The 27,990-nt window shown below is 43.6% G+C and overlaps 1 protein-coding gene across 1 annotated transcript in view; it reads right to left on the bottom strand.

Moving 5' to 3' along the window:
- Positions 1-2,532: 2,532 nt before the first annotated feature.
- The window catches only part of ISOC1 (isochorismatase domain containing 1), a 73,681-nt gene continuing 48,223 nt past the window's right edge, over positions 2,533-27,990 (bottom strand). The window contains exon 5 of the mRNA XM_073557743.1: positions 2,533-3,186. Coding sequence (XP_073413844.1) covers positions 3,040-3,186 — 147 coding nt within the window. The 3' untranslated portion in view covers positions 2,533-3,039. The remainder of the gene's footprint in view (positions 3,187-27,990) is intronic.

Below are 27,990 nucleotides of genomic sequence, written 5' to 3'. Positions count from 1 at the left end.
CCATCAGCGACATCCAGCCAGCAGAGGGCACGATGACTTCTTTAGTGTGCGCCGCGCCCTTTGCTGCCTGATCATTACTGGCAGAGGACGCGGCAGACAGCGGCGAGCAGCGATGGACCCGGACAGGTGAATATCTCAGGTGCCGGGTCCTGAGCCAGCGGTGACACCGACCCCTGTCCCCCTGCGACGGAGAGGTTAATGTTTTTTTTTTTGTTTTTTTTTTTTTAATTGCAGCAGCATATGGGGACAATCTATGGAGCATTTTATAGGGGCAGCATATGGGGGCATAATCTATGGAGCATCTTATGGGGTCATTATTAACCTTTGTGCAGCATTATATGGGGTGTATTTTGTATGGAGCATCTTATGGGGCTCATCATGAACTGTATGGAGCATTATATGGGGTTCCTGATTCAATATGGATATTCAAAAACAGTTAACCTACTGATCTCTCAATTAATTTTACTTTTATTGGTATCTGTTTTTATCTTTGAAATTTACCAGTAGCTGCTGCATTTTCCACCCTAGGCTTATGCGCAAGTCCATAAGTTTTCCCAGCTTTCTGTGGCAACATTAGGGTGGGGACAGCTTATACTCGGATCGGCTTATACACGAGTATATACAGTAACTATTTTAATAAAATGTGCAATTTTCAAGCATATAGCCCATATTCAAGATTTTCTACTACATCTGAACCAACAGCAGCTTGCATCCACACCCAGTTATTTCCCAGAGTTACTTTTCAAACCCAATGAATAAGTCATTACTGGAGCGCAGACATAATTGCTGCCAAACACATTTTTTCTAAACACAGACAGACTACTAAATTAAAACTGAATACTAAAAAAAAGGTCAATTTAATCTGTGTTAGTAATAGTGAAGCTTAAAGTTCGATTTCAAGCACAAATAAGGTGGAACTTGTTACAAAAAAAAAAAAAAAAAAATATATAAGATTATGCTCATGGGAAATTAAAGGGAAGATAACAATAGGACATCCAGCAAGATAAATGGATACTGTCATAGAAATGATATAAGAAAAATAAAATCAATATGCCATGGACAATAGTAATCTATGCTAGGAGATTCTTCATGCTTACCCCTTATTGTCTGTGTAAACAATGAATGCAGCATTCTCCACATCCAAAGAAATGAAGCTGGCAGGTACAATACCTATGTGACCCCTTTCCCAGCTGTTCACTTCTGCAGAGGTGCTGAATGCATCCAGAGCAGGCCATAAAAATCTGCTGTCGGAATACAGATAGTGTTTCACTGCCCCCCGCCAAACTCAAGCGTATGAGCATAGAGAGCCATGTTCACACAGGCAGCAGGAGGACTTGAGAATAAAGTGAGAATAGGTATAGAGATGGTAGAGTTTCATAGCATAAAACACAAGCATGTACAACAAGCCAATCTCTTCAACTGACCCCCCCCCCTATAAAAATTTAATTTACCAATACATCAGTGGAAGTTGACTCTTCTAATCGCTACATTAAATCATTTTCCCATCAGCATACGTTATACATACTGAATATGCACAGCCTGCTTGCACTTTACATTTCTGTTAACTTGTGGCAGGTCTATGCAAATCCCATGAGCCAAATATCCAGTATATCTAGAAAGTCTAGTTCTTTTTTGAAAGCTTTGATTGACCAGTTGAACTTTTTTAGTTTCCTGGTAGACAGGCTACTAAAATCTGGAGTCTCGCTCAGTGTTTTAGTACCTTTTAGCTCATATTTCTTTTACCCTGGATGTGTTACCTTAATACTATGTCCCATTTCAGAGCTTCATATTACAGCAGTAGGGCCTTACTGATAGTAGATCTGCCATATGGCTACTTGGGAGAGCTGAAAGAACACACTAGACAAATCGATTAGGAGTCCGGTATATTCATAAAGAGAGCGCTCCCCCTGCCTCTTAGAGTGGTGGTTAGGAGTCTGGTGCATTCATAAGAAGAGTGGTCCGCCTGAACCTTAAAGAGTGGTGGTTAGGAGTATGGCGTATTCATGAGGTTAGCGCTCCCACTGCCCCTTAGAATGATGGTTAGGAGTCTGGTGCATTCATAAGAGTGCTCCCCCTACCCCTTAGAGTGGTAATTGCAGGAGGAACACTTTTTTCATTGGTCTCAAACTACTGTAGGTGTCCAGTGGTTAGGAATAAAGACCTGTAGCTTAAATACTCTCGCTTATATGAAGGCAGCCCAGCAGCCTTTTTTTTTTTTTAACCCAACTGAGTCGGTTTTGTTTTTGTGGCAAAAACAAAACAAACAGCCCACAAATAGCTTCTTCTTTCATCAGTGCCTCAAACTTGCATGGCAAATTCTAATTTGTAAAAATGGATTAGAGAAGGACATGTACTGATTTTTCTTTAAATGGACTTTTAACATGAACGAAAAGTCGGGTGAATAAGGCCTAATGCAGACAGATCAGTGTAAACACGCTAACAGCTATAATCTCATAGTGCAAAACAACACAGAACCTGTTAGCTAGAAAACTGCAAACTATTGCGATAAGAATTTGATTGATTACAGAGAAATAGATTTGGATCCCTAAAGCTTTAGTAATCATTTCCAGTTTAGGGGCTAAATAAGACTTAATAGATAGACTTGGTGAAAGTGTATAGAAATAGGGTTTAAGTAGACTTATGGCACAATCTGTTTTCTTCCGGTTTGTGGAAGATGCAACCGGCGTTTCTTTATACGATACAATTTTAACAACCACCAAACTCTTACAAATACAAACCAATTTACATTGACACAATCTCCAGAACCCTGCCTCTCTCATGTGAAATAATAGAGCCCAAAACTGCAGTCCTGGGCCTGAACTAACACAAGGAACCAATATCCAGAAGCAGCTACACAAGTCACAGTATTCACTTCATTTGACACGCAGACAAACAATCATTTAATTTACAAATGAATCCACGAACGTCTCCGAGACTTTAGCTTACTGCAAGGAATACTCCTGCAGAGCTGCCATTGCTTTGTACTGGATAAGACCACGAGTAAATGGAATCCAAATAGAAGCGGCCTTCAATTTGCAGTTAAACTTTAGAAAGGAGTCCTGACTCGGGAGCACTGGCTTTAATAAGGTTTTGGATTTCTTTGAATTTGGGATGGTCCTTATCAGCCACCAACTGTAGAAGTACGGCCTCGCTTGTGGTAATTATAATCCCGTTCCTTGCAAGACGCTGAAAAAAAGAACAAAAGTGCAACCATGAAAGAAAATACATTAGATTGTAGGTTAATAAAAAAAAATAAAAAATAAAATAACAATCTCACAGCTACAACACTGTCATGGAAAAAAACAAACAAAACAAAAACAGCCATACCAAGAAGAATGAATTCAGAACTTCCTCTACCTAAATCTTCACCGATAATCTGTACAAATCCATTAAGAACCAATATGAAATAACTTTGGGGGAGAAATTAAAATAACCAAACTAACAATGCAGTTGTAGAATTGTGAACACCTGCTTATATTTGGGGACGCAGTAGTGTTCAAAATTTGCCAGTCTCATTTACACTCATGTTAAATAGTAGTCAGCACACAGCCGCCATCATTTAGAGGAATTCTGAATAATCCCATATTAATACCAACAACACTTTCTTCCAAGTTATCGTACACCTAAAAATTTAAAGGGACAGGTTAGTGAGAGCCGATGCAGGCTCAAGTACGCTTGTACCAAGACAAACATTCTTACGGACACAGAGACTGGGAACTTTCCCATGCCTAGCACGTCTACAATGCAATAACATACAGAAAGGGCGGCAAATGTTCCTCCCCCAAACAGGGCAAGCTATTCTGGTTAAAGAATTCTACACGTGTTGTTTACCTGATAAAGTGTCCATGTGGTCTGGCTTACGTGGGAATGACAACACAAATGATAAAGGATAGAATTTCACAGCATAAATCAAATATCAGGTGTAAGAAAACTCATCTTCCTCTACCACATCATTTCCATGACAAGGGGCATAGTGTATCTCAACTTAGATTCCAGGTTTTGGAACAAATTGAACCTGGCAGAAGAGGTCAAAACAGGACCAAAACCCTCAAAAGAAGGGAGGCCTACTGGATTTTTACACTGCAGACTCTGGAACCGAAAGGACTAAATAGAGACTACGATATATTAAGTTTTCTATGAGATCCGGGGTGACCCCATAACGTAGCAATAAGTGATTTGTCTTATTAGCATGTTATTGTTATTTCAATGTGTTTACTAACTGATCTCTCTCTCTTCAATAGAATCACTAAATCCACTCCCCACCAGGCACCCCTGTTTTTTATGGTACAGTATTCACTTCACTAAACCTTCCATTTACTTGGGGCTTTGTTGCCTTTAACGGCAATATTCAACATAGAGTGATGCATACCCCACTTGCCTTTTGGGGGTATACTTATTTATATAAACAACAAGTGCCTCGGCTTTATCCAGATTATGATGGGTTAAACATATTATATGTACCCTTTGACTGGATGCACATTTTACATTACAATTGTCAGCCCCCTTTCTCTCTATAACGCAGACACTTAGGATCTGGTCACATGACGGCAACAACAATGTTAATTCAATGTGCAGAATTTATACACACATACAAGCAAAAAGAAAAATACTAGGCGCACAGCTATAGAATAAAGCTTGGGGTGCAATAACAGTAGTGAAAAAAGTAATAGCACTACTGCAAAAAAATGCACACCGCAAAGATACATTTGTTAAAACATAGTAGTGATACAATATTTATTGGCACAACAAGGAATTAAGACACAATTAAAACCAAAAACAGGGCTGTGGAGTCGGTAAGCCACAGTTGCGACTCCGACTCCTGGATTTTATCAGGCTCCAACTCCGGCTCCGACTCCTTCTCCTTCATAAATGGCCAATTCATAACAACAAATTTACTGTTGTAAAATATTAAACATCGTGCTTATTCAGTTTCTCACCATCATATAAGTAATCAGACCACTTAGAGCAAAAACTACATTTATTAGAATACAATTAGAATATAGCAAATACAGTTTAGAAAAGTTTATAAAAGTTAAGTAAATATGCAATAAACACTTTTATGCAGTTAATAAGAAGAAATCTATAAATTTGTCCTCAGAAAAAGTATTGCCTCTGTCAGATCCTCCTTCATGGATGCCCTGAAATCTGATCTAATTATTTTGAGAGCAGAGAACAACCTCTCTACACTAACTTGTGTTGGTGGCAAAGCAGTAACCACTCGGGCAACATCTCTGACAATGTCAGGATACCGAGGAATCGCTTGTTGCACTGTTATTTTTGATGAACGGTCAAATTTCTCAATTTCTTTTAGTGCACATGAAAAATTCTGCTGAAATGTACTGGCTGTGTTCCTTGATGGGGATGACCCTTCATCTATGCGGGAACGCTTTGCACGGTCCTTGTGATCCAAATATTTTTTTTGAAATTAAATTCTTCATCAGTTGATGAGGGTGAAGATGTGGCAGGACGACCAAATTCTTCTTGTTCCTCCTGACTGTTCTGCAACCCTTTCATCCTTACTGCTATTTCAAACAGAGCTTCTTTTCCTTTACTTAGCTGTTGATCATCTAGAAGAATCCGATGCATTGGGTCTACATAAACAGCTGCCAAAAGAATGTTATTTTGTAATAGTAGCTCCTCTCTCCGTTTCATTGATGTAGCAATGCCACTTGAAATTAACCCTCCTCTTTGGGACAGGCGAAACATCAGGTTCTTCCACTCCTTTAAGAAAATACCTGGAGTTAAGTCCTCTGCTTGTAATTTTTTAGTCACTGTAAATGGGTGCTCTAGCAATTTTTCCAGCTCAGCCACCTGATTCCACTGACTTTCATTTAGCGTCAGTTGAGGGTTAGCCATGTCTACAAGAAAGGTTTTCAGTTCAACCAAGCGCTGAATCATTAAGTACTGCCCCATCGTGTGGCTTGATCAATAATTGCCCCTTTTCCAGCACGTCTCTTCAAAATTGAGTCAACTTTAGGGGTTCTGGCAACAGTAGCCAATTTTCTCACCTTGCCAATCAGTGCAGCAGCATGTCCTTCTTGCAGACTGTCTCTTATAGCCAGCTGTAGCGTATGCACAACACAGCGCATGTGATGAATGAAAGAACATATTGACACAGTTTCAACAAGATCATCTAAACTATCATGTTGCTGTTCATCTGAAGCAACTTCAGTTTGCTCCTCAGTTACAATACTGTGTTCCTCTATTTCAAACATTTCTGTGTCTGTGGACCCAGAATGTTCTTCTAGCTGCTGGTCACCATCATTACTCTCATTCATTAGCTTAATAGTACTTATCATATTTGAAGCATTGTCAGTTACGACAGAAAGAACTTGCTCTTTTTTAAGTTCATAGTCTTGCAGAACCTTTTCCACCAAGACCTGGAGAAACTCACTGGTGTGATGAGCTTTGGTGTCTTTTACTGCCAATGTCTTGGTAACCATTTCATTTTTGTCACAAACAAATCGGACATTGATGGCAAAATAGTTCACTCTGTGACGTGTGCAGGCATCCATTTTAAGAAAAAGAAAGCGTCCCTTGAGTGTTTAAGTTCTTCCTTTTGTTTAAAAGCTTCTTCGATTACTAATTTTCTAATACTCTCTCTCTCTCCAGAGAAACACCAAGCTTGCGGGCCATTTCCCCATTCAGACACATAAAAGCTGGTCGTGAAAATAATGAAATAGGCACACTATCCTTTACAACAAGCTCTATGATCTGTTTAAATGTATCTACTGTCATTGTCACAGTAACTTTGTCACTGACAAAATATCTTGCAACTGATGGCTGCAAAGTTCTCTGCTCCTTTGTTTGGCTGGAAGAGCTGGGCACTGGTTCATTGGTTTGGATGCAGTCTCTCTCATCCACTGCTTTCAGTACTTCTGGATGAAAGCGCTGTAAATGTCTCTTTAGATTAGAAGCTCTGGTAGGAGCATTTTTATCTTTGCCTGAATATGCACTCATCTTGGCTTCACAGCATTTGTTTTCGTCTGGATCATTTGTCATACACTGACAGACATAATGTTTTCTATCTTGAGTGATTGTAAGCATCGTTCCTATTCTGCTGTGTTCCGGACTTTGCCCTTACTGTTGCCCTTAAGCCTGGCTTCGTTCGGCCATACTGGTTCCTGTGACATCACCGCCTGTTGGTCCCGCCCGCCGGGTTTAAATAGCTTTCCTGGACGTGACTACCTTGCTTGTATATCTCGTCCTGTACCTGATCTGCTAGCTGGGAGTTGCACGCTGTGCTACCTCCTTCCTTCCTGCTGAATCCACCGCTCACCGCTACTACAGCACTCACGGTATGCGCTGAAGATCTTGACTGCTGTGTGCGTTCCACCTGAGAGACTATCCCTGATACCTTTGCACATCCAGTATCAATTACCTAGTGACTTTCTCTGCCACTGCACTGTGCCCGAAGATTCCCCTCCCGCAAGGGAGAGGGCTAAGTGACTGTCCTTGCCTGCATTCTTCAGACTGTGTCTGCTTACATCTACACAGTGCCGGTGTACAACTTGCTATCTACTGGACTGAGTTCTGCTGCTGTTACCACTGCTGTCATTATCTGGCTCCGCCAGCACCTGTGCTGTTCTGTGCTGCTTGTTTAATACAAACTACTTTCACGTATACCTGTGTCTGTGACTCTATCATCTAGCCACTGTCTTCATAGAAACCTACTATACATCATTACAGGATATACAAGCCACCAATATGGAGACCGCAGGTGTAGAGTCCCTGGAGAAACGTGTAAGCAAGCAGCTTGCTTTGATACGGCAGGATGTGGCAGGCATTAGGACCCAGCTGGACACGCTGGAGCAACGTATCGAACACAACGCCGGGGCAGCAGAGGCACAGTTGCAACGACTGGCAAATCGGATTACGGCGCTGGAACAAGCAGCTCCTCTTCAGGGTGATCGTGTTCTGGCGTTGGAGCAAGCGATTCCTATGCAGCTCGATCGGATTGCTGCTCTGGAACAGGCCCCAGCCGCGCAGGTAGCAGGTGTTGCCCGGGATACTACACCGACCTTCCCGAAGCTTCCACCCTTCCGGTTCGCTGGTGAGAGGGATAAATTCCGAGGATTTTTGAACCAGTGTCGGATCTTCTTTGCTGCTCATGCCCCACAGTTCACTACGGAACGCTCCAAAGTTCTGACCATAGTCATGCTGCTGTCTGGTAAGGCGCTCGCGTGGGCCAACCCTTTGATTGAGACCGACGACCCTCTGCTTAACTCTATGGACAATTTCATTGCCGCAATGACGCAGATGTTTGATGACCCGAACCGAGCTAATACTGCTGAGACGACGCTGCTGACCCTTCGGCAGGGGAAGCGTTCGGTGCTGGAGTATGCATTGGACTTCCGTAGATGGGCTTTAGACACCACCTGGAACGGGGCAGCCAAGCAGGCCATCTTCCGCAGGGGATTGTCTACGGCAGTTAAGGATGAACTGGCACGCGGGGACTCGCCCGTGCTTCTTGGGGACTTCATCAACCACTGCATCCGCATTGACAATCGACTCTCTGAGCGCAGACAGGAGCGCTGGTCTGATCTACGGTTTAATAACACTGTTCCGTTCTCTTCTACCTCCAGAGATGTCACCAGCAGGAGGAATCCCGAGCCCGAGCCCGAACCGATGCAGGTGGATGCCGTACGTAGAAATCCTCCTGATGCCCGCAAGGAGCATCGCTTTAAGGAAAACCTGTGCTTCTACTGCGGGGGGACCGGTCACTTCATCTCCGAGTGTCCAGTCAGGAGACGTAAGACGGCTGCAGCTATCATTGATTGTAACTCCGAGGCGGGGGAGTCCTGCTTCCTAGATCTGAACAATTCGGGGGGCAGAGACAATCAGAGAGACCTGGACTTTGCCGATATGAATTCGCTGGCATCTCTTCCATTGAACGCAGTGGTGATCTCGATGACATCCGTCGTTTCCTCCTTCGCTACTAAGAAGAATTCCCACTATTACCTATCCTTGAGGGTCTGCTTCCAGGGTCGGTGTGTCGAGAGCGCCGCCATGTTGGACTCCGGGGCCAGTGGAAACTTCATGGATATCGCGTTTGCAAGGAAGCATGGAATCAGGGCAGTGAAGAGGGAGTCGTCAGTCTTGATGGAGACAGTAGACGGGTCACCACTTACATCGGGACCGGTAACCATGGAGACTGAGTCGGTGAAGGTATGCATTGGAGAGGAACATGTGGAACATTTGTCCTTTTTACTAATATCTTCTCCTCACTTTCCTATTATCCTGGGGTTACCTTGGCTCCAGGTTCAGAATCCTCGCATCAACTGGGAGACCAGGGAAGTGCAGTTCCCTCCAAGTTCTAACAGCAACCCCGCTATTCCTAAGGTCGCTGCTATCCCCAAGGTAGTAGCTACGACTGAGGGACAATTACCAATGGAGTATCAGGATCTGGCAGAGGTATGTGATAAGAAGAGGGCAGATATGTTACCTCCCCACCGGCCTTATGATTGCCCGATAGAACTGATATCTGGGGCGGAGATCCCATTCGGGCGTATTTACCCTTTGTCTGGTCCTGAATTAAAGGCCTTGAAGGACTTCATCGACGAGAATCTCGCCAAGGGCTTCATCCGACCGTCTACTTCTCCTGCGGGTGCACCAATCTTCTTCGTGAAGAAAAAGGACGGGGGTCTGCGTCCTTGCATGGACTACCGTGATTTAAACAAGGTAACGGTCATGAATCGGCACCCGCTACCCTTAATCTCTGAACTACTGGAGAGGGTGAAGCAGGCTAAGATATTCACCAAACTGGATCTTCGGGGAGCCTACAATCTCGTGAGAATTCGGTCTGGAGATGAGTGGAAGACGGCCTTCCGCTGCCGTTATGGACACTTCGAATCACGGGTCATGCCGTTCGGACTACGAAATGCTCCTGCAACCTTTCAGCATTTTGTTAATGACATTTTCCGAGATGTGCTTGATGTATTTATGGTTGTGTATCTCGATGACATTTTAATCTTTTCCAGTGATCTCGAGGAACATCGGCTCCACGTGAGGACAGTGCTGCAACGCCTGCTGCATAACCATCTTTACATCAAATTGGAGAAATGCGAGTTCCACAGGGCAACAGTGCAGTTCCTCGGTTATGTCATCTCTCCACAGGGTCTCCAGATGGACGATCAAAAGACCAGAGCGATCCAGGAGTGGCCAGCGCCAGGATCGGTGAAGGAAGTTCAGAGGTTTGTGGGATTCGCCAACTTCTATAGGCGCTTCATCCGTAACTTCTCTGAGATTGTGGCTCCCATCACCCAACTGACCAAGAAGGGGGTACCGTTCCGGTGGACTCCGCAAGCCCAGGAGGCGTTCACACGGCTGAAGGACAAATTTGTGTCGGCTCCCATCTTAAGACATCCAGACCCAGACCTGAGCTTTACTCTTGAGGTGGACGCATCGGATGTCGCCATCGGCGCAGTGTTGTCACAGAGAGGAGGTGAGAAGGCAGTTCTTCATCCTTGTGCCTTTCTTTCTCAGAAGCTATCCCCGGCGCAGAAGAACTATGACGTAGGGAACAAGGAGTTACTGGCGATTGTGACGGCATTCAAGGAGTGGAGACACTTGCTGCTGGGGTCCTCAACTCCGATTACAGTTCTTACCGACCACCGAAACCTGGAATTCATGCAGTCCGTAAGATGTTTGAACCCACGTCAGGCACGTTGGAGCTTGTTTCTAAACCAATTCAACTTCATCATCTCCTACAGGTCGGGGGCACGGAATGGTAAGGCAGATGCGCTATCTAGGATTGCTGCTCCTGAGGAAGTGATTAAGTCGTCTCCTAGTACTGTTGTGTCTCCCGCTCATTTCATCTCTGCAATCCATCATCAGGATCTTCTGTCTGAGATCAAAGCAGCATACGCAGCAGATCCGTTGCTAAGGCAACCTACCCCCAAAGTAAGCCTAAATTACAATGGAGGAGTGTGGTTACAGGAGAATCGGCTGTATGTACCAGAGGTGACAAGACTTGAAGTCCTCCGACTGATCCATGATTCTAAGATTGGGGGACATCGTGGAATAACGAAGACCCAAGAGTTCCTGGCTCGGTACTTCTGGTGGTCTTCGTACCGGAAGGACGTGGAGGGATACGTGTCATCCTGCGAGGTATGTGCTCGGTTCAAGACGCCTCGTGCGTCGCCTTCCGGGTTGTTACAACCCTTGCCTATACCATCTCGTCCCTGGAGATCCATCTCAATGGACTTTATTGTTGAACTACCGGTCTCCAAAGGTAAGAACACCATTCTAGTGGTCGTGGACCGCCTCACTAAGGCAGCACACTTTATCCCTTGCGCTGGATTACCCACAGCAAAACAGACTGCAGACTTGTTGATTCAAGAGGTGGTCCGTCTGCACGGAGTCCCGGATGAGGTGATCTCGGATCGTGGGGTGCAGTTCACGTCTAGGTTCTGGAGGTGTTTCTGCGCGGCTCTGGATATTAGAGTAAGTCTGTCTTCGGCTTACCATCCACAGACTAATGGACAGACGGAACGTACGAATCAGACCCTGGAGCAGTACCTCCGTTGCTACTTAAGTCATCTGCAGGACGATTGGGTAGATCTGCTTCCCCTGGCAGAGTTCACATATAACAACTCGCAGCACTCCTCGACTAAGCAGTCACCGTTCTTTGCTAATCAGGGTTACCACCCAAGCATCTTGCCGCAGTTCCCCAAGGAGGCTGCAGTGCCTGCTGTGTCTGACCATCTTTCTTTCTTACAGCAGAATTTGGAAGCTCTGAAGACCACCTTGACGACTGCGCAGGAAAGGTATAAGAGAGCAGCAGATCGTACCAGGAGGCCGGCTCCGGTGTATAGGGTGGGAGATACGGTCTGGTTGTCTACCAAGAATCTGAGGGTGAGGGCACCGACTGTCAAGCTGGGGCAGAAGTTTGTAGGGCCATACAAGATCGTGGCTCTAGTGAATTCGGTAGCGGTGCGTCTGAAATTACCCCCTGCCTGGAAGGTTCACCCGGTGTTCCATGTTTCCCTACTAAAGCCAGTTGTACCAAATTCTTTCCCAGGGCGTACTTCCTCTCCTCCAGCTCCAGTGCTCGTTGATGGACATGAACAATATGTCGTGGAGAAGATTCTGGATTCACGGATCTTCAGAAGGAAGTTGCAATATCTGGTCAAGAGGCAAGGATACTCTGTCGAGGAGAATTCCTGGGAACCGGTGGAGAATATCTGTGCTCCGCGGCTGCTGGAGCAGTTTCATCTAAGGTACCCGGACAAGCCTGGTCGAAGATTGTCCGGAGGACATTCTTTAAGGGGGGAATAATGTAAGCATCGTTCCTATTCTGCTGTGTTCCGGACTTTGCCCTTACTGTTGCCCTTAAGCCTGGCTTCGTTCGGCCATACTGGTTCCTGTGACATCACCGCCTGTTGGTCCCGCCCGCCGGGTTTAAATAGCTTTCCTGGACGTGACTACCTTGCTTGTATATCTCGTCCTGTACCTGATCTGCTAGCTGGGAGTTGCACGCTGTGCTACCTCCTTCCTTCCTGCTGAATCCACCTGGATTACCTGCTGCCTAACTGCCGCTGCCTGGACCTTCTGACGGGGTCGGCCTGAAGGCTCCTTCCAGCCCTGCCTCCACCGCTCACCGCTACTACAGCACTCACGGTATGCGCTGAAGATCTTGACTGCTGTGTGCGTTCCACCTGAGAGACTATCCCTGCTACCTTTGCACATCCAGTATCAATTACCTAGTGACTTTCTCTGCCACTGCACTGTGCCCGAAGATTCCCCTCCCGCAAGGGAGAGGGCTAAGTGACTGTCCTTGCCTGCATTCTTCAGACTGTGTCTGCTTACATCTACACAGTGCCGGTGTACAACTTGCTATCTACTGGACTGAGTTCTGCTGCTGTTACCACTGCTGTCATTATCTGGCTCCGCCAGCACCTGTGCTGTTCTGTGCTGCTTGTTTAATACAAACTACTTTCACGTATACCTGTGTCTGTGACTCTATCATCTAGCCACTGTCTTCATAGAAACCTACTATACATCATTACAGTGATGGTGAAATGTTCAAATACAGCTGATTTAATGTGATGCTTCTTTGACATTCTCAGGTTTTTAATTCTGCATTCACAATCCAAATGACAATTGTTTTTCCTAAAAACAATTGTACAAAATTATTGCCAGGTCGTACAACTGATATAGTGGTCAGTAATACTGTTATTATTCCTCTTGTACTCACAGTTAACTGATGCAAAGTTTGTTGAAAGGATAATACTTCTTAAGGTACTGTCACACTTAGCGATGTACCAGCGATCCCGACCAGCGATATGACGCGGTCAGGATCGCTGGTACATCGCTAAGTGGTCGCTAGTGAGCTGCCAAACAGGCAGATCTCACTAGCGACATCGCTGGGGACGGGGATCGCTACTTACCTGTCACACCAGGCGATCCTGCGTCCTCCCGCCCGGCTCCACGCGTCGCTCGTCCTCACAGCAGGAAGCGCCACAGGAAGCTGACGACGAGAAACAGTCCTGAACGTTCTCGCGCGATCAGCGATAAGCAGCGGGGGAGCCGGTCGCTGGTAAGTATCAGACACAGAGATATCGCTAGCAATATCGCTATAACGTCACTAGTTATAGCGATATTGCTAGCGATATCTCTTAGTGTGACATGCCCTTTACAGTCTTCCTCTTCTGAGTAGCAGGCAGCTGTGAGATGCTTGGAAGACGCACACCTAGTATGATCTAGTCTAGAGGAGGAGCTTTACTACTAAGAATTTGCAACACATTTTCACTTTCAGTTTCATACATTGTAAGTAGGGGGTTGGGGCAGCATGAGGTTAAGCAAGTATAAGATTAGATAAGGGCAGTGGAGAACAGTGACACACAAGAAGTAAGAAATGTCTATCTCCAGCAGAACTGCTTATCACTGTTGTTCATAGTTTGATAGAACATATATATTTGAGTAACATTTATAAAATTCATATGAAAGTTCAATTATGAAATATTAATACATTTTTTTAAAGCTGGAGTCGGAGTCGGTACATTTCTACCGACTCCAACCAAAACTAACTCCGACTCCACAGCCCTGACCAAAAATACCACATCTACTCAGAAAAGTAGCCATGAGGCCCAATATATACAAAATGCATAACATATACCCAAAAAAAGGGGAAATCAATCGTAAACATCATGGCTCATGAGGCATATAATGTATCCAAACCCCGGGGGGGGGGGAATATATATTAACCTGGGTTAACCCACATTATCGAGGGGGAACCCCTTATGATAAAGAGCTACCCAACCCAACCCAACTGTTTTCCCAACCCAAGAGGGAAAACAGAAATAACCGCCCCATACAAGCCTGAAAAAGATAACGGTTTAGTTTACCGAATATGCAGTGTATAGAAGAGGGCCCGAACCCTTGTGTTTTAATACCTTGCTGTGCCAATAAAGCTTGACTTTACACACGGCGCATATGCAATGGTTCCGCTCACATGACCGTTAATAGGCGGCTTTCAATGCAACTGATCCTATGACATGCGCACTGCCTTATGCCCTGGCCTGCCATACACAGAACAGGCGCGTGATTTCACATCACGTGACCACTATGACGCGGCCTAGCTAATAACCCGGTCGTAATATAAACCCGGAAGTGCTCAATGGAGCATGGCGTCCCCATCAAACAGCGGTTCATACCGCATACCGGAGGGACCACCATTCCATGTAAACTACATGGCCCAAGGTTTAGTACTGCGCTCTCATATTTTCATATGTCATGTACTCATCATTTGCCCCCTTTTTGCAGCGCAATCTCTAAAGCGGCACATGTCGCCATACTAAAAGCGCTATTGAACATTTCAACTGAGCATCCAGGTAAATAGCAGAAGCACGCTCTTTAACCCTCACACTACCTACTGGGTTTTTTTCTTAAGTATGCTCACTACTAGTTCATCTTATTGATTTGACATGGATTAACGTGTATAATATATGGCCTAATGTTGCTCTTTTTTTCTTCCTCTCAGGAGGACAGTGCACAAAATCCACAATTACAATAAGCACAACCTTAGAGCTCTTAGATCCTGTCACGACCTTCACTGAATACACTGAATATTGTGGAGCACTTTATATCCTTTCTCCACCTTGCATAAGTTCTATATATGTTTCCTATAGATGGATACTACGTGTCCACACGAATATGGATATGGTTGTTTTTTCCTTAATACTGGTTTTTATACATACCATTCACAGAGATTTATGAATACGGATTCCTTTGGATCAGACTCCAGAGTCCAAGTTACAAAAAACCGCTGATTAGACGTATTATATTTGTGTTTTCTCTTCTCTTCCTTTTTTCTTTTGAGCATCAATTGATACTTGATTATAATTAAGTCCTTTTTCTTTTATATATGTTCTAACAGCAATCTTTAAGAAATTCTCTGATGAAGGCCTGACGTTTGGCCGAAAACGTTTAGAATAACACTAATTGGATGCCAATAAAATGGAACTATCATTTTTTTCACTAATTTGAGTGCCAAGTTTATTATTACTCTCTTATCCCCTGTAAAGTTTCAGTTCAAGTAGGATTTTCCTGACGTTTTTGCCATTGAATATTATTGCAAAAGCCATGGTCCGTAAACCGCTTAGAACACAGCAAAGGGATCTTGTTGACAAAAAAAAAAAAAGTCCAAAAATAAAAGTACAAAAAAAAAAAAAAAATTCCAGACATTAGATATACCATGGGGCACTGAAGACTGTCATCAAGAAATGGCTTAAATTTGGCACAAGAGCTCACGTTTGGTCAGTATTTGTAAGCCAAAATCAGGAGTTGAACAATCAGAGGAAAAGTACAAGGCCAGAATCACACATGCGAGAAACACGTCCGAGTCTCGCATGTTAATACCCGGCACTCAGGAGCGGGGTGTGCGGCCGCATAGTAATACATGGAGCCGCACACTCCGCTCACGAGTGTCGGTGGCAATGCTGGGTATTAACATGTGAGACTCGGATATGTTTCTCGCATGTGTAATCCCGGCCTAATAGAAACACATCACCACTTCTGGACTTTTCGCCCACTCCTGGTTTTGGCTTACAAGTACTGATGTATAATACTGACCAAATACTGATAGTGTGAATGTGGCCTTAAGAAGCTGCTTGAACTAGTTGTGTACTGCATGGGACAACAATCTCCCATATTCTTCAGATGTGTGGCCTGTGGGTAGAAAGACGAAAGCTCTGTCTTACAAAGAAAAACATCCGAGCCCTGCTTTGCCAAACCCTACATCAAGTCTGTTAAAAGCATGTGGGAAGAAGTGCAACATTTTGAAACGACCCAGCCAAAGCCCAGACTTGAATCCAACTGAAAAATGTGGGTTGACCAGAAGAGGGCGCCCCCCTTTCTATGTGCGGTGATACCGCATGTGTTCAGTACGCCACATGGAAACATACCCAAATAGACATGCTGCGGTCTAAAAAGACGCACCGCATGTCCGTAATTTCGTGTGTGTCACCCGTGTTCTTGCATGCATAGTGGAGACGGGATTTCATAAAATCACCTCCACTATGCGGTAACATCTGGACGCTGCGGATTGGACGCTGCGGTTGTACGCAGCATCCAATCCGTAGCAAATCCTGATGTAATCCTGAATGTGGAAACATACCCTAAGGGTGTGCATTAGGGTGACCGGATCTCATATGGGGGGGAAAAAAAATGTCAGAATCTTGTTCGTCTGGACCCCACAAAACGATTCCCCTTTCCAGATATTGAGAGAGCCAAAATTTGAGCTCGATCAAACGACGTTAACCCGTGCCGCTCGTCGCTCAAAGTTTGAAAAAATCCAAATTGAGGTATTTTAAGATTTAGGTATTTTGCATAGTCTGTTAGACTATAAAGAATGTGACAACAACATTGCAGAAATAGCCCTGACCAAATTTTCGAACCATTTGTGGTATTTGAATGCAGAGTTGGTGGGATTATCGTTTTTTGATCCCACCATTACAGACAATGAAAAGTTGTTAATGGCTAATAAATTGCTCAGTAGCACAGATGAACCATCAGAGCACGCTAACCTACATGAGTTGATAATTTTACATAGTTATCTAATCTATTCTAGAGCTTTTGTTAAAGTAGTTTTTGAAGCGTCAGAATATAATGCTCGGCATTTGCTTACAACTTGCAGGACATATTGCTTTTGTTCTTCATCTTTTGTCAGAAGGTCGTTAAAGTCGGTTACTTCCTACCTCTTTTAATTTTTCTTTCCTAACTTTTGGATTTACAACCCTAGCGTGCTCTGATGGTTCATCTGTGCTACTGAGCAATTTATTAGCCATTAACCCCATAGCAGTCCCTTTCATCTGCAAATAAAACGTAGCCTCGAAAAGTCAGTAGTTCGAGGCAAAAGACAACCATGTCACCGTCCATTTCTGATCGTGACAATTGACGTCTGACACAGCTAATGCTCAAATCATGTGGAATAGATGTATAAAGGTCCTTGACGTCAAAAGACACTAAGAGGGAATCCTTCGGAACATGGCCTAAAGTGCGTTACAAAATAATGACGTGACGCGGTTTCGGACACCACGGGCGTTTGTCCCACCTCCCGCCCATATAAACCCCGTCAGGATACAGTACTGCCCTGCATTACAAGCGGCGGATACCGCGTTCTATATAGGGCACAAGGCGCCACCACCCACCAACGGTAAGGCAATACCCTACTATACATATAGTTAACCTCTTGGGTATTTTCACTTATTGCCCTTATGTTTTTTCTTTCCACATAGACGGCCAGCTACATATCCTTAAGGCTGTTTTTGTACTCCAGCACTCTGAGGATTCGTATATTAGAAACATCTTTTTGATTTTTTGGCCACTTTGATTTTCATTAGGGGGTAAGTCTCCTGTTCCAATAACACCCTGCATGTTATTTACCGGTGTGTCCGGACTAAAAATATCTTAATCCTTACAGACATTCCTTCTAAGATTATCATCGTCCATAATATTCAGACATCATTTTATTGGCTTCCATCACAGCTCAGGTTTGGAACCTACATTGTCTTTCATCTGTTATGGGCTCATAATTTTCAAGTTTACCCATACCCACATATCTCATTTATTTAGGTTACGTGACCGTCATCTTGATAGTGGATTACACATTGCCCCTCTATACATTTGTTGGCTAGTCCATCAGTACTCTTTACCAATCCTCATTAGGGTATATTACCTCTCTATATTAAACTACCTCAATATAAGGACCTCTTGTCATATTTACAGGTATTGATTCATGGATTAAATATGAGCAGTCTCTGTGCGTGCTTACTCTTTTTCTCTTACCTCCCTTTCCCAATTTTACCTTATTTTTCCGTCCCTACCTCCTGATCACATGCACTATTTTGTTTTTTTCTTAATCATGATGGATTTCCGTTCATTTGTAGCATCTATTATTGTTGTTATTTTTTTGTCTTATGTACGATTTCTCTGATTCTGCAATATACTGATGAAGGCTAAACGTACGTACACACACACACACATATATATATGTGACTGCAAATAAAATTCTTCACAAAGTGCATACAAGTTGAGTGCCAAAAATTTTATTGATATGAAAAAATATCGAGCCTGCTTGATATTTTTCACGGTTTACGGACACAGCCCCCATTGAAAATCAATGGGGCCGCAAAAACAACAGAAGCTTGCCCAGTGTGTTGATTTTGCGGTACACCGTGAAGACCATATTTACGGAATGCCGTATTTTCACTAGGACACTCCCTTGTACTTTCCCGTTTATCACTTCAAAAGGCCTGCAGAAATCCGAGGAGATTTTTGCGGCCCGTTTTTGCAGAAGACCGTGAAAATTACGGCAACACAGCCAACAAAAATGGGCTGCAAAAAACATGGCAAGTGTAAAAGAAGCCTAAGTATTGCTAAATTATCCTCAACATATCTAGTTTGCGTTGAGTATAAACTGTGTTCCAAATTATTATGCAAATTGGATTTAACCCCTTCACGACCTTTGACGCCACGTAGGCGTCATGAAAAGTCGTGCCAGTACGACCCATGACGATTATGTGGCGTCATGACTTTAAAGCCCCCCTGCGGGTCGGGTGACCTAGGTCACTGAAAGGGCACCCGACCCGCAGATACAGGGGGCTTTGTTCTTCGCCACAGGGGGCGTGGCTTCGCCCCCACGTGGCTACGATCGCTCTGATTGGCTGTTAAAAGTGAAACAGCCAATCAGAGCGATAGTAATATTTCATCAATGAAAATTGATGAAATATTACAATCCAGCCATGGCCGATGCTGCTGTAGCATCGGACATGGCTGGAGACACCGATTCGACCACCCCCACCGGCGATCGCCCCCCCCGCAACTGAATGACAGCGGCGATCTGCCGCCGCTGTCATCATCTGCCCCCCTCCCATTCCCTCTGCTCCCCGCCAGCTTTCGATAACCCCCTCACCCCGTCTCACCTCCCCCGGCACCTTCTAAGTCCCCCTGTCGCTCCCGGTGTCCGGCGGGTCCGGTTCATGGGCGCCGCCATCTTGAAATTGGCGGGCGCATGCGCAGTGCGCCCGCCCGAATCTGCCGGCTGCAGATTCCATTCTTTCATTTTGATCACTCTCACAGTGATCAAAATGAAAGAAAAAGTAAATAGACCCCCCGATTATCACCCCCATAGGTAGGCACAACTAATAAAGTAAAGAAAATAATTTTATTTTTCCATTAGGGTTAGGGTTGGAAAGAGGGTTAGGGTTGGAAAGAGGGTTAGGGTTGGAAAGAGGGTTAGGGTTGGAAAGAGGGTTAGGGTTGGAATTAGGGTTATGGTTGGAATTAGGGTTAGGGTTGGAATTAGGGTTAGGGTTGGAATTAGGGTTAGAATTAGGGTTAGGGTTGGAATTAGGGTTAGCGTTGGAATTAGGGTTAGGCTTGTGGTTAGGGATGTGTTGGGGTTAGGGTTGGAGTTAGAATTGAGGGGTTTCCACTGTTTAGGCACATCAGGGGGTCTCCAAACGCGACATGGTGCAACCATTGATTCCAGCCAATTTTGCGTTCAAAAAGTCAAACGGTGCACCCTCCCTTCCAAGCCCTAACATGTGCCCAAACAGTGGTTTACCCCAACATATGGGGTATCAGCGTACTCAGGAAAAATTGCACAACAACTTTTGGGGACTAATTTCCCATGTTACCCTTGGGAAAATAAAAAATTGGGGGCTAAAAAATGATTTTTTCATTTTCACGTCTCTGCATTATAAACTTCTGTGAAGCACTTGGGGGTTCAAAGTGCTCAAAACACATCTTACATACGTTCCTTGGAAGGTCTAGTTTCCAAAATGGGGTCACTTGCGGGGGGTTTCCACTGTTTAGGCACATCAGGGGCTCTGCAAACGTAATTACGACCGCAGACCATTCCATCAAAGTCTGCATTTCAAAACGTCACTACTTCCATTCCGAGCCCTGACGTGTGCCCAAGCAATGGTCCCCCCCACATATGGGGTACCAGCGTACTCAGGACAAACTGGACAACAACTTTTGAGGTCCAATTTCTCCTGTTACCCTTGTGAAAATAAAAAATTGCGAGCTAAAAAATCATTTTTTGGGCAAAAAAAATTATTTTTTATTTTCTTGGCTCTGCGTTATAATCTTCTGTGAAGCACTTGGGGGTTCAGTGTGCTCACTACACATCTAGGCAACTTCCTTATGGGGTATAGTTTCCAAAATGGGGTCACTTGTGGGGGGTTTCAACAGTTTAGGTACATCAAGGGCTCTGCAAATGTAACATGACGCCCGCAGACCATGCCATCAAAGTCAGCATTTCAAAATGTCACTACTTCCCTTCCGAGCCCTGACGTGTGCCCATACAGTGGTTTTCCCCCCACATATGGGGTATCAGCGTACTCAGGACAAACTGTACAACAACTTTTGGGGTCCAATTTATCCTGGTACCCCTGTGAAAATAAAAAATTGCGGACTAAAAATATTTTTTTTAAGAAAAAAAAATATTTTTTATTTTCACGGCTCTGCGTTATAAACTTCCGTGAAGCACCTGGGAGTTCAAAGTGCTCACTATGCATCTAGATAAGTTCCTTAGGGGGTCTAGTTTCCATACTGGGGTCATTTGTGGGGGAGCTCCAAAGTTTAGGCACACAGGGGCTCTCCAAACACGACAAGGTTGTCCGCTAACGATTGGAGCTAATTTTCATTTCAAAAAGTCAAATGGCACTCCTTCCCTTCTAAGCCCTGCCGTGCGCCCAAACAGTGGTTCCCCCCCACATATGGGGTACCAGCGTACTCAGGACAAACTGGACAACAACTTTTGTGGTCCAATTTCTCCTGTTACCCTTGTGAAAATAAAAAATAGCGTGCTAAAAAATCATTTTTGAGGAAAAAAAATGATTTTTTATTTTCACTGCTCTACGTTATAAACTTTTGTGAAGCACTTGGGGGTTCAAAGTGCTCCCTACACATCTAGATAAGTTCCTTAAGGGGTCTAGTTTCCAAAATGGTGTCACTTGTGCGGGAGCTCCAATGTTTAGGTACACAGGGGCTCTCCAAACGCGACATGGTGTCCGATAATGATTGGAGCGAATTTTCCATTCAAAAAGTCAAATAGCGCTCCTTCACTTACGGACCCTGCCGTGCGCCCAAAGAGTGGTTTATGACCACATATAAGGTATCTGTGCACTCAGGAGAAATTGCCCAACACATTTTAGGATCCATTTTATCCTGTTGCCCATGTGAAAATGAAAAAACTGAGACCAAAAGAACATTTTTGTGAAAAAAAAGTACTTTTTTTTTACCGATCAATTTGTGAAGCACCTGGGGGGTTCAAAGTGATCACTATGCATGTAGATAAGTTCCTTGGGGGGGTCTAGTTTCCAAAATGGGGTCACTTGTGGGGAAGCTCCAGTGCTTAGTCGCACAGCGACTCTCCAAACACGACATGGCAAGCGCTAAATATTCCAGCATATTTTCCATTCAAAAAGTCAAATGTGCTCCTTCCCTTCCGAACCCTGCCGTGCGCCCAAACAGTGGTTTATGACCACATATGAGGTATCAGTGTACTCAGGAGAAATTGCCCAACAAATTTTAGGATCCATTTTATCCTGTTACCCATGTGAAAATGAAAAAAATTAATGATAAAAGAAAATTTGTGGTGTAAAAAATAAAATGTCCATTTTTTCCTTCCACGTTGCTTTAGTTCCTGTGAAACACCTGAAGGGTTAATAACAGGGCTGTGGAGTCGGTAAGCCAAACCTGCGACTCCGACTCAGACTCCTCAATTTCCCTTACACCGACTCCGACTCCAACTCCGACTCCGACTCCCACACATATTGCTTATATTTAAGTGAAAAATTTATTGTAGTACAATGTGAACCTCAGACATTTAATCATTTTTATGATCCAATAATCAAGATGTTTAGATAGAACAGAATATATATTGGTGTACTACCCGGTTTTCATTCTTTTTGGTACAGATACGATATGGATAGACAGATATGGATAAATGGATAGATAGAGCAGATTTCTAATCTGCTTTTGCTATTGAAAACATTATCTATGAGCTCAAAAACCTTTCAGGTGATGCAGTTTTTTAAAAAGATGATCAGCTTTTGCAGCTGAAAAACGTATCCTCAAAAAACACAGGAAAAACGGTGTGTGAATGTAGCCTTAGATCAGGAATATAACAGCCATTTATAGGACATTTCATAACTTTCCCAAACTCCTATGAAAAAATAATCAGCACATCCTGCATTGAATTACTGTACCCAATTTATTATATATTTTAGGAGTCGGAGTCGGTCCATTTTATACCGACTCCAACTCCACCAAAATGAGCACCGACTCCGACTCCACAGCCCTGGTTAATAATCTCCTAGAATGTAGTTTTGAGTAGCTTGAGGGGTGCAGTTTTTAGAATGGTATCACTTTTGGGTATTTTCAGCCATATAGACCCCTCAAAGTGACTTCAAATGTGAGGTGGTCCCTTAAAAAAATGGTTTTGTAAATATTGTTGTAAAAATGAGAAATCGCTGGTCAACTTTTAACCCTTATAACTTCCTAACAAAAAAAAAAAATTGTTTCCAAAATTGTGCTGATGTAAAGTATACATGCGGGAAATGTTATTTAGTAACTATTTTGTGTCACATCACTCTCTGGTTTAACAGAATAAAAATTCAAATTCACCAAATTTCTGTTTTTTTTCCACAAATAAACGCAAAAATTATCGACCTAAGTTTACCAGTAACATGAAGCCCAATATGTCACGAAAAAACAATCTCAGAATCGCTAAGATGCGTTGAACCGTTCCAGAGTTATTACCTCATAAAGGGACACTGGTCAGAATTGCAAAAAATGGCCAGGTCATTAAGGTCAAAATAGGCTGGGTCATGAAGGGGTTAAGTGTCATAAAGATGTAATTTTTTGTTTTTCAAATAATCTCAGATGGTATTGTGTATCAGGGCTCTTTTGATCACTGAAATCAATCTCAAAACGCCTGTGATAATTAGTTTACCAGGTGAGCCCAATTAAAGGAAAACTACTTAAGAATGATGTTCCACATTATTAAGCAGGGCACAGGTTTCAAGGAATTTAGGAAAGAAAAAGGATCTCTCTGCTGCTGAAATGCATCAAATAGTGCAATGCCTTGGTCAAGAGATGAAAACATTAGATATTTCCCAAAAATTTAAACGTGATCATCGTACTGTTAAGAGATTTGTGGTTGATTCTGAGCACAGACATGTTTGTGCTGATAAAGGCAGAATGAGGAAGGTTTCTGCTAGGCAAGTTCATCGGATTAAGAGAGCGGCTGCTAAAAAGCCATTACAAACCAGCAAACAGATATTTAAAGCTGCTAGTGCCTCTGGAGTCCCTCGAACCTCAAGGTGTAGGATCCTTCAAAGGCTTTCTGTGGTGCATAAATCTACTATTCGGCCACCCCTAAACAGTGTCCACAAGCAGAAATGGTTGCAGTGGGCCCAGACATACATGAAGACTAATTTTCATACAGTCTTGTTTACTGATGAGTGTCGAGCAACCCTGGATGGTCCAGATGGATGGAGTAGTGGATGGTTGGTGGATGGCCACCATGTCCCAACAAGACTGCAACATCAGCAAGGAGGTGGAAGAGTCATGTTTTGGGCCGGAATCATGGGGAAACAGCTGGTAGGGCTCTTTAAGGTTCCTGAAGGTGTGAAAATGACCTCTGCAAAGTATATCGAGTTTCTGACTGACAGCTGTCTTCCATGGTATAAGAAGCAGAAATGCGCCTTCAGGAGCAAAATCATTTTCATGCATGACAATGCACCATCTCATGCTGCAAAGAATACCTCTGAGTCATTGACTGCTATAGGCATAAAAGGAGATAAAACTCATGGTGTGGCCACCATCTTCCCCTGACCTCAACCCTATAGAGAACCTTTGGAGTATCATCAAGCAAAAGATCTATGAGGGTGGGAGGCAGTTCACATCAAAACAGCAGCTCTGGGAGGCTATTCTGACTTCATGCAAAGAAAAACAAGCAGAAACTCTCCAAAAACTTCCAAGTTCAATGGATGCAAGAATTGTGAAGGTGATATCAAAGCAGGGTTCCTATGTTAACATATAACTTGGCCTGTTAGGATGTTTTGGAGTTAAATAGCTTTTTTTGTTCAGTGAATGTGACCTCCTAATGCTGCAAATTCCACAAATGAGCATTTTCAGTTCTTTAAAACATATCAAATGTTTAGAAATTCTACGGTGCATAATAATTTGGAACAGTGCAATTTGAGTTTTTATTCATTTTGGAGATTATACTGTTATCATTGGGAGGTTTCTTCAATAAAATTCGATGTATAATCTAACAGGTGATGACTTATTAGACTGTCATTTGTACCGACTATTTAGGAAAATCATAGAAAAATATAATTTGCATAATAATTTGGAACACTGTGTATTAAACTATACAGGGTTTACCTATACTAATCCTCAACATATCTAGTTCGCGTTGAGTATATTAAACTAAACAGGGTTTACCTATACTAAGAAAAAGCTAATCTTATTTCTATTGTGTGAAACTAAGAGAAAAAAAAACCTGTTACTAATATTTTGCCACTGGGAGTAACCGGAACATGGATTAGAATGGAGTAATAGTCCACCCTCCGGGACTAGTGGTGATCGACAGAATGATAGGTTTGTAGCATTTCTCTGAAGCATGGGCCTGTGTTGCAGCATTCGACACTGCTTCCTAGTATGGTGCCCCTGTAAAAAGCAGAGGAGTAGTGCATGCAAAGCACCACAACCCTCTCACTGGTCGTTTGTGGCTTCTTAAATCATTAAACTTTGATGGCCAATCCATAGTCTAGTCTAGAGTGGACCACCAATGTTAATATTCAAGTAGAACCCCTTTAAAGCAAACCTGTCAGCTGCTTTGACCACTAAGATACGGCCACTGCCTTTCAGGGATTATCTACAGCATTCTGCAATGCTGTAGATAAGCCCCTGATCCGACCTGCAAGATAAGAAAAATAAGTTCTATTATACTCATCCGGAGGGGGCCGGTCCGATGGGTGTCGCAGGTCGGGCGCCTCCCATCTTCTTGCGATGCTGCTCTTCTGCTTCTTGATCGCTCCCCGGAATCACGCTCCTGCGCAGGTGTACTTCTCTGCCCTGTTGAGGGTACAGCAAAGTACTGCAGTGCCCAGGCACCGGGAAAGTTCAGAGAGGCCTAGCGCCTACACACTGCAGGAATTTGCACTGCCCTCAGAGAAGTACACCTGCGCAGGAGTGCGATGCCGGGGAGCCATAAAGTAAGCAGGAGGGAGGTGTTGCAAGAAGATGGGAGGCGCCAGACCAGGACCTGCGACACCCATCGGACCGGATGACCCCCCTGGGTGAGTATAATAAAACCTATTTTTCTTATCTTGCAGGTCAGATCGGGGGCTTATCTACAGCATTATAGAATGCTGTAGATAAGGCAGTGGCCGTATCTTATAGCGGCTAAAACAGCTGACAGGTGCACTTTAAACCTCATTTATTGGAAAGCCTAAAATCCTGACAAAGGCTCCCTGGATAGTCTTGTAATACACATGTATTGCAAAATGTTAAAGCAGTAGTCCCTTACTATAAATGTTAACCCTAAAATTGGCCCAAGGTGGAGTAAGAATTCAAGAAGAGATGTTTCTTCCTGTTCGGATGGAATGTGAAGGTTGCAGCAGTCATGTGACATAACCCAAAGGATGTTGATGTCAGGAAACCGGTAAGGGTCGTACTACCATGTGCGGAGGAGCGCATAGCTTTTTTTAATTATGTATTCCTTACTCCTCACTTGATTCATTAGTTACCTTTAAAAGTAGTGGACAGTGATAAATTAATCACTGTTTCTCTTTGGAAAATAACTAGTGATTTTTTGAGGCTTTTTCTCTGCAGCAAACACAGCGGTGCTTGCCTCTCTAACCCTCTGCTAGTTACAGAAGTATAATGATGCCATTTTATGTAATGATTTCACATAGGGCACAGCTATTGATGTATAGATTTTGCCCGCAGTGACTGCCTTTCAAAGCTGTAAATGTCAGCACAGCGTGTTTATTCAGAGAACTCAATTTGCACTTATGCCACGACGATTTAGTGGCTTTTCAGAGACTAGCTGGGGGCACAGACGGCAAGGTCTTAACCCAATTTAGCTGGGTCATCCGCTGCTCAATGTTTCTACCCACTGTCACCCTTTTTTTGCTGGATATATCAGCTAACAAACCGGATCAGCTCATAGCAGACTGAAGTCTCAAGTAAAATGCAGAATTATTCGGAAACATCTCTACAATAGGACAGAGTTATGCTCGGAAAGAAGCAAAAAAATATGAGAAACCTTCAGCTCAATCAGGGTCATTTTAGTGACACCACCAGCTATAACCTACTTTTGGTTTTAATAAAGCCCTGTGGGACGTGTGTGGAGAAAGCTATCTGGATGGATGACGTGAGACTTATTAAGAGAACGATAGTCATTATAAAAAAAAAAAAAAAAAAAGGAATAAAACTGATGTTTAAAATGGAACCTGTCAGGACCCCATGGCCTCCAGTCCAGCAACATTGCGCCATTTGTGATTAAACTCTCTCCCTAACCAGACCTGGATAACATAATTCTGTTACATAAATGCTTTAATAAAAAATCATTTAAAACCTCCACTATTCCTATGCTAGTGACAACTTAGACTAGGCGATAGGATTTTAGTTCCCCAGACTAGTCAGCCCTCTTTCCATGTTATTACGCCCCGGTGGGCGTGATGACAATTTGCACAAGTGGCATTATCACCAGCTCATGCAAATCTACACACGAGTGCCACACATTTCAGCAGCGTCACTGAAGTTGGTGTACGCTTCCCAGCTTCAGAGGTGTACTGCGCATGACCGGAAGCCATCTTCTGAACTTCTGGTAATGCGTAGTGCGACACTGGAGCCAGAAAGCATACACCCGACTTCAGAGACGCGGTGACGCTGCCGGAGTGAGTGGCGTGCGAGATGATTTGCATGAGTGGCAATGAGGTTAAAACAGTAAACAGTCTAAAACCGTAACTATATAGCCCCCAATTCATCAAAGCAATTATTCCAGAATTGGGAACAGTCTCAACATTTTTACACAATCTTGAGTTATGAAAAATAGTGACTTTTGGCATTTTCACACCAGTTTATCACAGCTCTGCTAAAAAGGGAGGATATGGGGATGGAAGAGGGCATATACTTCACTCCAGAAATCTTAGTCCAGCCTTTGACTGGGGTAAAATTTGTGGTGAGGTGAATGCCATGTGTCAAACTCTAATTCTTAAAGAGGCGCACACTTCTTAATGAATCAGAAAGGTTTGATTCCAAACACACTCCCTCATTAAGGCTGGTGTTTTATGAATTGGGGGCTGAATATTTTCAATGTATAGCACTTCATATTTTCAAGCTGTCTGTTCAGGCTCTCATAACTTAAAGAGAGCGAGAGCTGCAGGAGAACTAACATCCCGGCAGCATAGTATCGTTCTAGTAATCTAGTATCCAATTTAGAAAGTTCGATAATCAGCC

This window comes from Dendrobates tinctorius, unplaced genomic scaffold, assembly GCF_039654945.1.
Source record: "Dendrobates tinctorius isolate UK_male_01 unplaced genomic scaffold, ASM3965494v1 ptg000003l, whole genome shotgun sequence".
Taxonomy (NCBI): domain Eukaryota; kingdom Metazoa; phylum Chordata; class Amphibia; order Anura; family Dendrobatidae; genus Dendrobates; species Dendrobates tinctorius.
Note: the sequence above shows the minus strand (reverse complement) of the source record. Positions and strands in the feature narration are given on the sequence as shown.